This window comes from Apodemus sylvaticus, chromosome 23 (assembly GCF_947179515.1).
Source record: "Apodemus sylvaticus chromosome 23, mApoSyl1.1, whole genome shotgun sequence".
NCBI lineage: Eukaryota > Metazoa > Chordata > Mammalia > Rodentia > Muridae > Apodemus > Apodemus sylvaticus.
Window position 1 is genome coordinate 26503149 of NC_067494.1, and position 12868 is coordinate 26516016.

At 42.0% G+C, this 12868-nt stretch overlaps 1 protein-coding gene across 5 annotated transcripts in view; it reads left to right on the plus strand.

The window, feature by feature from the left end:
• The window catches only part of Utrn (utrophin), a 508244-nt gene that overhangs the window by 104971 nt on the left and 390405 nt on the right, over nt 1-12868 (plus strand). For all 5 annotated transcript variants that reach the window (XM_052169847.1, XM_052169848.1, XM_052169850.1 and 2 more), the window contains 3 exons: nt 11046-11138; nt 12067-12144; nt 12492-12584. In XM_052169847.1, coding sequence (XP_052025807.1) covers nt 11046-11138; nt 12067-12144; nt 12492-12584 — 264 coding nt within the window. The remainder of the gene's footprint in view (nt 1-11045; nt 11139-12066; nt 12145-12491; nt 12585-12868) is intronic.

Genomic DNA, 12868 nt, shown 5'->3' on the forward strand with positions numbered 1-12868 from the left:
ATACCTGCATGCAGCTGGTATTTATTCACTCTCTGTATTCACTGATCAATATCTTCCTTTTCTAAGTCACTATTATGTGTATTAGAAAAGTTTTAAAAGTTCTAAAAATGGGAAAAATATTAGTGTGTACCTTGTTTGGCTCATTCATCTGGATTAACTCTTATCTTCATTACTTGATACTTTAACAACTATCTCCTCTTTCTTTTCTTCCTCCTCCTCTTCTTCTCCCTCCTTCCTTCTTCTTCTTCTCCCTCATCATCTTCTCTTCCTATCATCATCATCATCACCATCACCACCATCATCATCATCATAACCATCATCATCACTATAATCACTATTATTATTACTTATTATTTTTGGATGGGCTCTCCTGTATCACAGGTTGGCCTTAAATCTGCTTTGTAGCTTGGGAAGGATTTGAACTTCAGCATATATGCAATCAGACCTCATTTGTGAGATGCTGTGGTGTGGATTGGACCTTCATGCATGGTAGCAAACACCCTGTCAACCTTAGCTCCATCCTCAGCCTCCCGTTTTGTTATTCGAAAGTACGTTACAGCTCAATACATTGTAGAAAGTAGGTGATGCAAACCATTCTCACCCATACAGATAAAACTTAGCTGGAGAGAAATTACTGCCATAGAGCAACTTACGCATTTTCACACATGCATTTGATTCCCTTTTCTGCCTTTAGACGTGTAGCTCTTTGAATTCTCCTTTGAACTGAATGCGTGATGTTGTAAGTGTTCTTCTAGGAAATAATGTGTTAGTAAAGTCTTTAGACCAGACTAGTGCTACATTTTGCCTGGGAGTTATCATTCCATCTCTGGGACCTTGTCTTTGAACATGTGACATATTGACATGTGACACATGTGAACACTGTGACCAGCTATGGGCCATTTCCCCTTTCCTCTCTTCCTTTCTGGCTTTGATGGAGTAGCTGGTGTGGCCTCAGAGGTCTGGTTGCACCTTTTTCTTTTAGAAGGTATTTAATGTCCGACCCATCTGCATTTCTTTTTAAAATTAGAATTGTATGTACTTAAGATGTGTAGCGCGAGTTTGATCTCTGTTGACTTTCAGGCCCTTGGCCTGATTCGCTCCTAATTTCCTTGTTTCTGCTGCCACCTTCTCATCCTTCTTGAGTCCCGTAGCCTGTGTTTTCAACCGGGAAGCTTTCCATGGCTTCTGTGTATGCTTTCTTTTCCAGTCTTGTTTTAGTCTGCTCAGTGGTCCTCCTTCATGCCTGAGTTGAAACTAAAATGCAATTTAGTAATGGATGCCCCCCCCCCCCTTTTTGAGCTTACAGATGTCGGTAGATATGTTTCTATATTAAAAGTGTTATACCTTTAAAGTAGCTGTAATTCATTCAAATCATTAGGAGTGTTCACTTCCAGAGTGTACTGGCTGGTTGTGTGTGTCAGCTTGGCACACACTGCACTTATTACAGAGAAAGGAGCTTCAGGTGAGGAAGTGCCTCCATGAGATCCAGCTGTAAGGCATTTTCTCAATTAGTGATCAAGGGTGGGAGTGTCCATTGTAGGTGGTGCCACCCCTGGGCTGGGCGGTCTTGGGTTCTATAAGAAAGCAGGCTGAGCAAGCCAGGGGAAGCAATCCAGTAACACCCCTCCATGGACCTGCATCAGCTCCGGCCTCTAAGTTCCTGCCCTGTGTGAATTCTTGTCCTGACTTCCTTTGGTGATGAATAGCAGTGTGGAACTGTAAGCTGAATAAACCCTTTCCTCCCCAACTTGCTTCTTGGACATGATGTTTTGTGCAGGACAAAGACAAAGAGTGCTAAGCTCTATGAGGGAGTCTTTTCCTTCCAAATTTCTTACATCATTTAAAAATTTCTCCTTTCTTTTCTTTTCTTTTCTTTTCTTTTCTTTTCTTTTCTTTCTTTCTTTTCTTTCTTTCTTTCTCTCTTGTTTGTTTCTTTCTTTCTTTCTCTCTTGTTTGTTTCTTTCTCTTTCTTTCTTTCTTTCTTTCTTTCTTTCTTTCTTTCTTTCTTTCTTTCTTTCTTTCTTTCTTTCCTTCTTCCTTCCTTTTCTTCTTCCTTCCTCCCTCTCTCTCTCCCTCCTCCCTCCTCCTCCTTCTCTCCCTCCCTCTTCCCTCTCTCCCTCTCTCCCTCCCTCCTCCCTCTCTCCCTCTCTCCCATCTCTCAGTACCTGCCCCCCATATTGAGGCAGTGTGTCACTATGTAGGTCTAGTGGTCTCAGAACTCACTTTGTAAGCCAAGCTGGCCTCAGACTCACTGAGATCTACCTGACGCTGCCTCCGGTGTGCTATTATTACAGGTGTGCACCACCACACCCAGCCTGACAAACTATTTTTCAACCTGTACAATTTTTAACACTTAAGTAACCAATGAGTGCTTTTGGTTTACTAAAGAAATGAATAACAGTAACACAGATATTTATTTAATATGGCTAAAACCATATGTTCAGAAAACAGTTAAGACAGTTGTATTGGAAAGAGATATCTAATATATTAATTTTATAATATATTGTATAAAATTTTATAATAATAAATTTTATAATATACTAATATAATAAATATTATAATAAATTTATAATATGTTATAATAATATAATTTTATAATATATTGTATAAAAATTTATAATAATAAAGAGATATAGGAATATAATAATGTTTTGAGTACAAAATACTTGTGTTGTTTCATAAAAATAGATACAATAGGTTGAGATTTTTTACTGTATTTATTTACTAAAAATGAAAAGAGGAGCCTGGGGACATGGCTTAGCAGTTAAGAGCCCTTGCTGCTCTTCTAGAGGCCATAGGCGCCATGTGGGTACTGGAATTGAACTCAGGACCCCTGGAAGAGCAGCCAGCACTGAGCCGTCTCTCCATCCCTCAGTAGACTTCTTCATCATAACCCTTGACTACTTAATTCACTGGGAAGTCAATTGACTTAAAGGTTCGTGATTGTTCAGTCGGTTCCTTGATAAAGGATAAAGGGCTTGATCACATTGAATGATATGGATCTAAAACTTATGTGTATATAATCTGTATGTTTCATGCTGGTGTATCTTCCCAAGCAGATGTCTGCTTATTATCTATGTGGATAGCTGGATGTGCTTATTATTTTGTCCCTGAGTCCACAATGCTTCAGAGCCCTGAAGCCAGCCCACACTGCAGTAAGGCATGGGCTGTGGTGTTTTGAAGAGGTGAAGAGCAAAGGAGAAACTGGTTGCTTAAAGGGTTAAGCAACGCTTGCTCCTGGGTGTCCTGTTCATTTATTTATGACCCCAGGCACACCTGGAGGCAATTTTTAAAAGGAATTTTGTTTCATCTTCTTATTCATTAACCACCCCAGGTCATTATTACCTTGTATTGCCCAGAAGTATAGCTGCGTAGGAATGTTAACGAAAAACCCATGAGGTACCACTAATTTGTGAATTCGCTGCTCTCTTGGTACATATTTCTAAACAGAAATAAGCCTGCTTGAGACTGTGGCAAGCTGTGTAAAGCAGAGGTTTGGACTCTCTGGTTTTCGGAGTCTGATTTGCATGTGGCTTCTCCCGAGGGAGGCAGGGAAGCTGTGGGGAAATGTGTCCTGACTTTGAGCCTGGTTTTCCTTGGCTCGCTTTCAGAGCTGCTCATCTGGCGGAGCCTACAAATTACAGAAGCCCTTTCATCAGTGCGGTCAGGGGAAGAATATGCAAACTTGAAAATGCAGAACGTTACTGCACGGTTCTGCTTTCCTCCTTTTGAAAAGGCAAATTCCCATAGGTCACAGTTGCAGACTGGAAAGTTACATCCACTGAACAGGAGACAGGGCTGTGGAGCAGGGACCCCGGATTCTGGTGTGAGCTTCTGCTCGCATGCAGTTCCCCTTTACACAGTATGGGACGTGGATGTGCCTGCCCTGCTGTTTTCTGCTCCTTGAATCTTGGGAGTTAATAGTCATAAAAATCGGATGCGGAAAAGAAGATGGTGAAGAATGTGTGGTCGAAGCAGATGGGAGCACCATCCCCCTGCGGATGGCTCACCACCTTGTGACTGTTTTCAGAGCCACTGCAGGCTTTCCTGAGCTGAGCCAGGGGCTAGCTACTCATTGGGTCTGATCCTTCCTCATTTCATGTCAACACAGCCCTTCAGACATGCCAGAACAGGGCATCGGATCCTGTGGCAGATGGTTGTGAGCCGCCATGTGGGTGCTGGGAATTGAACTTGGGACCTTTGGAAGAACCATCAATGTTCTTAACTGCTGAGCCATAGCTCCAGCCTCTCAATTACTCTACTTAAAAAGACATTTCAATTTTTATTGATTCCCCAATACCAATGAGGGGGGAAAAAACAATAAAATATTCTTGACCACCATCTTTAGGATACTCTGATAGTACTTTTGTAAGCTCTCTCTCTCTCTCTCTCTCTCTCTCTCTCTCTCTCTCTCTCTCTCTTCTTGCTTGCTTCCTTGCTGCTTCTTGCCTAAATTCTAACTGATTTTTTTTAATTAAAAAATTTAGGGTTTGTTTTATTGTGTGTGTGTACGTGCGTGCGTGTGTGTGTGTGTGTGTGTGTGTGTGTGTGTGTGTGTGTGGTTGTATAACGTAGTGAATGTGGATCACTTACAATGATCAGAAGACAATGTGTGGCATCACTTCTTCCCTTTGACCATATGGATCCTGGGGACAGGGTTCAGGTTTTTCAGTCTTGGCTCAACATGACTTTGGATAAAGGCATTTGGGCTATTAACTGGCCTCATATGACATTTTTAAAAATTGCATTTCCATGTAATTGGTGTGTTTGTGTGTGGTGAATGCATGCATATATATGCATGTGTGTGTGTGTTTGTGTGTGTGTGATGAATGCATGCATATATATGCATGTGTGTGATGAATGTATGCATATATATACATGTGTGTGTGTGTGTGTGTGTGTGTGTGTGTGTGTACATATGTACTTGTGTTCTGATCACATAGTTCACAATTCCTTAAGAGACTCACTGTTGGCCAACCCTATATTTCAGTTGGATGTGGCCCTGCCCTACTTGGTGATTGGCTGTCATTCATCTTATTACTCGGTATGCCTACAGACAAGACTCATTTGCCCGGTGTGATGTTCTAGAAAATTACCAGTGCTTCACAGGCCAATTCATATTTTCGACTTGTCTTATAAATAGGAAGCCCTGCCAAACAGTGAGTCTTGATTTCTACATGGTTGTACTGTGCTGGCACAGAGCGGGGGCACCTGCTGCATCTTCATGTATGATAGATAGATGCCCGTCAGAGAAGCTTCCCTTTGTCATGTCATCCCATGTGTGAAGCCTGCTCTCGACAGCTGCCGCTATCTCTCCGCTTGCTTGCCAGTGATTGTTAGCATCTTTGCCCAGATGCTTTTAAGAGAAGTTGCACTCATGCCCAAGGAAATGGTATTGATGTTGCAGTCCTCTTGTCAAAATGGTGGGCTCATGACTGGTACTGAGATTGTCCAAAGATGTACAAATTAGTCAGCCCAGGATGGCAGCCATCATGCTGCTGAAAGAAAAACGAGACGCTGGAGAGATGACTCGGTGGTTAAGGATATGAGCTTCTCTTTCAGAGGACTACTGCTTGGTTCCCAGCTCACAACCAATTCCAGGAGATCCATTACCCATGTTAGGCCTCTGTGGGTGCAGCATACATGCGGTCTGTAGATCACATAAAGGCAAGAGACCCGTACACATAAAATAAAATAAAAAATAATTGAAAAAGTAAAAAGATGATCAGTATCATTATGGGCATTCAAATCAAAACCACAGGGATTCCACTTTGTACCTATTAGGGTGGGTATGATTGAAAATAAACAAATTAAAAAGCTGGATATTAATTAGCCCAGAAGCTCTGAATACCCAAGGCACAAATCACATAACAAATCACTCCCATGAAGAAGTATGGAGAGGGTCCTGATCCTGGAAAGGATTGATCTAGCATTGGAGGGGAATATAAGGACAGAGAAAAAGGAGGGAGGTGATTGGAGAATGGAGGGAGAGAAGAAAGTTTATGGGACATATGGGGAGGGGGGATCTGGGAAAGGGGAAATCATTTGGAATGTAAACAAGGAATATAGAAAATAAAAATATTTTAAAAAAAGAAACTTAAAAAAACTTAAAGAAAAGTAAAAGTAAAAAGCTTTGTCTTTCCTCCAAGTTCAAGATTGCTCATATGTAACACTGTATGCTTATTGGGAAGTAGTGAAAATGGCCTCTTAGGAATGGAGAGGGTGACGGGAACTCAGCATTTTGCCAGGGCTAAGGCACAAAGGAGATATTCACCAAATATTTGTGTGACTGGATTATTAAACTGTATTTTCTCTGCCAAAGAAGTCGCCGCAAGTCCGTCTTTGCACAGATTTAAATATGAGGTTGATGTTCAGGATGAATCAGTTCTTATTTTTATTGAAAGATGACTTTTGACATTTCTAGACTTGTTCCCAGAGCCGATGTTTACAGCCCACAACACAAAAAACCCCACCAGAAATGCTTTACAGTTGGCTGCTGGGAAATGGTGTCTTAATTTAGTACAGTGTGGTGATTTATGTTGTTGGTCTAAGAAGTTGATATCTATCTATATATCCATATCTGTATCTATATCTACATCTATATCTATCTATATATCTATGATCTATATCTATATCTATCTATATCTGTCTAATCTCTTTAGCTCTCACTCTCTACTAATTTATATCTGCCTACATCGACTATATTTCTGTCTATCTGTTTTCCATCGCTGCAATTAAATACTTGATCCCGGGTTTGCCATAATATTTGTTGGCTCAAATCCTAAGAAGATGGACCTGGAGCCAGGCTTTGTGAGATTGGATTCTGGTTTTGTTTCTCTACCTGTTATGCCACATTTGGGTCTCAGTTTCTTCACTTGTCAAATGGGAATGTCGAAGCTATTCACTTTAGAACACTGTTATGAAGAAAGACTGTGTATAAACAGCGCATCTAAATCCATACAATTCTCAGAACTTAACCTGTACACATTGTAAATGCCGGCTGTTACTGTGCTAGAACATTTTAAAATTCCACTGTGTGTTTTTGTATGGTCTTCAAGTTAAAATCATTTTTATATTTTCAGAGGGTTACAGAGGAGCAACATATCTTACAATTTGTGTTAATTATATGAAATTTGGACTTCAGTGTCCATGAAATTAGAACAAAGTTGTTGTCTTCCAGTTGGCTTACTCATTCTCGCATGATTAATGACTGTTTTCACATTACAACGTGCTGAGTAGTTTCAACAGAGACACACAGCCAACCAAGTCTAAAGTGTGTACTGACCTGTCCTTTATATAAGAAACGCCTTGCCCTCCTGTGTAGAACCAGGACCCTGCTGATACACCAGCTACTGTTACTTTCCATACTGGGCGGGGACAAGTCCTCTTGGGTACTACTAGTCCTTTCTGTATTTATGTGGAACATTTGGAAGTTGTATGTGTCAGGAATATTTAGTGTTTTGCAGTGACAGTCTATGTGCGTATTGAGTGTACACTCTTGTGCCTGTGTGTCTGTGTGTGTGTGGGTGCATGAATATGTTAATTTTCTTTTTTGTAGTGCCGGGGATTATATCCTGAGCATTGTAATTGCTAGTCAAACCTATCAGTGGGCTGCATCTCCGGCTCCTGGTTTCCGGCGCAGGCTCCTGCTCAGGCTGGGTTTGGACGTTCTGTGTAGACCTCAAATTATAGTTCCACTGAGTCAGCCTCTCGCATGCTGGGATATTCGCCATGGGCATGTGTTTCATGTATGTTTTTTTCCCCAGTGCATTTTATTGCTAAAATATACATGCCATGCATGCATACATACATACATACATATATATATATATATATATATATATATATATATATATATATATATATATATACACACACACACACATGTGTGTGTAGTTTCTGACTCTCATGGACAGATCCTTTTTCAAGGAGTCAAAAGTCTTTAAAACTCCCAAAGACAGTGTGACTAAGAAGCTGTCAAGTCTACAGAGTGAGTTAAGACAGCCAAGGTGCAAAGTGAGACCTTTTCTCAAAACAAAACAAAACAGAACTCAAAAACCAAAAACTCTGCGGATACGCTACCAAGAAAAGAACCTGCCTTTTCTAGTGCCTTGATGTTGAGGCAGCTGGTTCATTCTCCTGAGAGACAGTGGTCTAGTGGACAGAGCGGAGAAGAGCCAGTGGGCAGCCCTGTCTGTGCTTAAAGGACACAAATGAACTAGTCGCAAATAGAGCATTTTAATATTCTTCACCATTTTAAGTATAGGGATGCGTGGAAACTACTGCTGTGGTTTAAAGATTGATGATGCGCTGATGGAATCCTTGTCTGTCCTTGGGGGGAAGGGTGTTGTTGGTGCTGGGAAGCTGGATCCAGGGGTCTGAGAGCTGGGCAGAGCACAGCTGCTTGTTTGTTTGTTTGTTTGTTTGTTTATTGAGACAGCATTTCTCTCTGTAGCCCTGGCTGTCCTGGAACCAGGCTGGCTTTGAACTTACAGAGCCTGCCTCCCGAGTGTTAGTTGAGGACATCACACATAAGTTTTACAGCCCAGATTTTGATGAGTTCCTTGTGAGAGTCCAAGCACCTTCTCTTACACTCTCCAGGGGGTGGTGGGGCATCACCTTCCTTGTCTGGCATTCTGCAGGGATTTGGGGCTCCTTCGTAGAGAACTGACTGTCAGAGTACCACACTCATGTCACCGCTGCTTATGCTGCGTGGGAACATGGAGGGAAGGGCACACATTCAAGACCCGTTCCGTGTAGTTTGTCATCAGCTATCGTCTGAGATTGAGAAACTGAAGAAAGAAACGGAGCTGTTGTTACCGTGTGCCTGTGTTTGTGGGAAAAGGGGCTTTGCGCGCCCTTGAATTTATATTTGACTTTTACGGGGACAGAACTTTATCTTCATGTTTTTTCCCAACAGAATATTCCAGAGGGAGCCTTTCTGCAACTTGTTGCCTGCTAAATGAATGAACTATCTGGCCGTGAGGGCAAAAGAGTGTGCCACTAATGGCAACCTTTAGAAGTCTTAGCTTGCAGGAGAGCCTTTCTGGCATCTGTGTTATTTCCACACAGGTGTGCTTTTGCATCCTTTGTGAGTTGTTTTTGAGTAGGAAAGGTTCCCACAGCTTACCATTTCCATGAATTTGGGACTGAGAAGATATTCATTCCAGAAGTCCCTTCAGATATTATCCAAAATTTGTGGTTCTTTCAGAAAAGATTTTTTATTTTATGTGTCTGAATGTTTTGCCTGTATAAACACCATGTGTATTCCTACTGCTGAATAGTTCAGAAGAGGGCATTGGGTCCCCTGGAACTAGAATTGTGGATGACTGTGAGTGACCATGTGGGTGCTGGCAGTTACACCTGGGTCCTCTGCAAGAACAACGAATGATTTCAATTGCTGAACCATCCCTCCAGCCTCAATAGTACTTTTTTATAATAGAAAGTATGAAGGTTTTGCTTGTGGTATGACTGACAATAGTAATTGATTAACCATTTGGTTTTTTTGCTTGTTTGTTTTTTGGATTTGGTTTTTTCAAGACAGGGTTTCCCTGTATAGCCCTGGCTGTCCTGGAATTCACTCTATAGACCAGGCTGGCCTTGAACTCAGAAATCCTCCTGCCTCTGCCTCCCAGAGTGCTGGGATTACCGGCTTGTGCCCCGGCTACCATTTGAGTTTTTAACAAACAGGCGTTTAAAGACCAGTTAACATGACTAAAGTTTGTGGCTAGTATAAAGCACAGCCTTTTTGGGTCAAAGGCCACTAATAGACATCTGCAATTATTTCTGATATGAGGAAATATTTACATTTGCTTCCCTTTATAGTAAACTTATCCATATTATCTTGTTTGTACTTTGGAAAGTGGCTGTCAGTTGGTGGGGACCTCTTGTATAATAGCCATCCTGTTCTATGGGTTTTACCTCTTATCTTTCTCTTTGCTGCATAAGAAGCGAGGGACAGTTGAGCTCTTTGGTAGCTGAACTTCCTCTAGGAAGTGGGTGTGGTGTTAGGAGGGGAGCCTTGAAGACCAAGCAGTTAAGAAGGTTGTCCACCCTTTGCATTGTTCATAGTTCAGAAGTCTTCAGCGCGGAGCAGTGCCTCTAGAAGGTGGCTTCTGTGCTCTGCTAATCTGCTTGTTGCTGTAACTGGTAGAGATAATCTATGTGTCCCCAGCTCAGTGGCAAACTAGAGAGAGAGCTGTATTTCAGAGACAGGGTCCAGCTTATCCACACTGTTTCTGTGGTGGGTCCCATATTCCCTCCTAGAGCCTATGAACTTTTAAGATACATGCTGAGAATCCTTAACTGATTACACACTATAGTTATTTAAAAATGAGTAAGGAGTCAGTCAGTGGGAGAATCAGGGAACACTTCTTTTCTTGTCTTAGATTTAAATTTTGCCTCATATGGAAGGTGTGCTTTTTTTTAAGTGACCGGAAAAAGATAGTTCTTGATTATGTAATATCTAGGATTGGCAGGATGGTCTTTTTTTTAGCTCTCTCTATTTCATATGGAGAAGTAACATCATCCAAGACCATTATGGTTTTATTACATTATGGTTTATGATTTTTCTTAGTACATTCTCACATCACATTAGGCTTTTTGGTATTTAAAATAGCAGGTGGCTTAAGGGAGCTTAGGTAACTGATTAAGTCTCATTAGGTAGCTCTTGGTCAGACTGGTTTTGAAACTGAGACTTTTGTGTTTTCTGAGCAGGAATTGCCTTGTGTTACTGGACTGGAACCGAACATGGCCAAAAGTATTTTAAATGTTAAGAACATGTGGTGTTTTTCTTTTGTTCGATTTTCATTTTTATTACATTTATACAGTTATCAGTATGCCCATACATATTCACACTCATGGCATGGTGCATCTGAGACAAATTGTGGGAATTCTTCTCTCTTTCCACTGTGTGTATCCCGGGGATTGAGCTCAGGTTATCACGGCCACCAGAAAGTGCGTTTACGCCTGAAACCATCTCACCAGTCCCAATATGGAATTTCTGATCCTCAAGTCGACCTTATTTTTCTCCTTCTTCGTTGCAGAGTGGGAAACCACCAATCAGTGATATGTTCTCAGACCTCAAAGATGGGAGAAAACTCTTGGATCTTCTAGAAGGCCTCACAGGAACATCATTGGTGAGAGGACATCTCTGATCATTTTCCTCAGACAGGGTCTTGTTTCCCTCAGGCTAGTCACAACCTAACTGTGTAGCTGAGGATGACCTTGAAACTTCTGATCCTTCTGCCTCTCCTCCCTCCCAAGATTGTCTGTCTGTGTGTGTGTGTTTGTGTGTGTGTGTGCTACCATACCACTTTTCGGCAGTGCTGAGGTTGGATCTCAGGGCTCTATGCATGATAGGGAAACACTTCACCACTTGAGCTACATCTCTACCCTAAGAGAGGACGGCCATCTTTGAGAATAAGGCTGATGGAGTGCCTCTGGTCACTATTGAGATTTGGAGATTTCCTGTGGGTACTAAATTGTGAAGCCTGAGTATTGTACCCTCTGTCTTCCTGGCAGAGGCTGGGCTTCTTCAGGGGAAAGCTGATATCTCTCATGAGATTCCCTGACCTGTGAGGTAGAAGGGAGCTGACTAGCTTGCCATACCCTAGGTGACACACCTTCTCTTGTGACCTGGAGTTTGGGACAATGTCTCTTTGCTCTGTTGTTCCTACCTGGGTAGGGGAAAGCAGGCAAGACTTTTCTGCCTCTAGAGAAGTTTAAATAGAAGAAGCTTTGTCTGAGAGAATTGATTCTCAAATGTGTCTGCCTGCCTGTGAAGAGTGACTAGAGCAATTTTGAAACACTGAATCCCCACTACATCTCAAGTTCTTTAAATCACTGTCTCATGTGGAGGCAGGAGACTGACTGGCATGCCTGTTTGAATGTTTCCTAGATGATTTCAGTAGGCATGCTGATAAGTGAGCCAGTATTTCAAGATGACCTTAGTCAATTTGCATCCTGTGGTACCCACACTGGTGGTGTGGATGTTGTCCTGTTTCCATTTCTATGTCAGAGTTTGTCAGCCACTTGCTTTTTGTTTTGTTTTGCTTTGTTTTCCAGCCAAAGGAGCGTGGTTCCACAAGGGTGCATGCCTTAAATAATGTCAACCGAGTGCTACAGGTTTTACATCAGAACAATGTAAGTAGCATCCAGGGCTCTCTGCTGCTGTGGGCGTGGTTTACTGTGAAGCCTGCTGGTTGCTGTGTACCTAGACATCAGCTGATGCTTGGGAATGTTTCCTCATGGTAGGAGCTTTCAACTCGTTCTGCGAGTGACAGATAAGTCACATGCCTTTTCCGATGCTTTCATTGACCTGCAGGATAAACAATACGTTTTGGAGTTCTGCATTGATCCAATTCCTAAAAATGAAAAAATTTATCCTTCCCTTATATTGTTGTACAAACACTCTTGATCGAAAAGTCTGGAGTTCTGTGGTGACGCAGTTCCCACAGTTTGATTGGTGCTTTATTCTTTCGTTCTGACAGGTGGAGTTGGTGAATATCGGAGGCACCGACATTGTGGATGGGAACCCCAAGCTGACTTTGGGATTACTGTGGAGCATTATCCTACACTGGCAGGTGGGGACATTCCCAGTTACCTCACAACAGACCTTGGATTATTTCTCTGGTCATTTTCCACAGCTGTCCAATCAAAGTTCCACAAACTGCTTGGCTGCAACAGGGAGGTATTTATGGCCTCAGAATCCTCATGTCTGCAAGTCCCAGATCCAATGCCAGCGGATTTGATTCTTCTCGGCAGAATCCCTGTCTCCTAAGTTCTAGTTTGCTGTAAAATGGGGGCGTGCTGGCTTATGAAACTCTAGTCTTCCTGACCCGCTCTCTGAGTTGGTGTCCAGATTTCC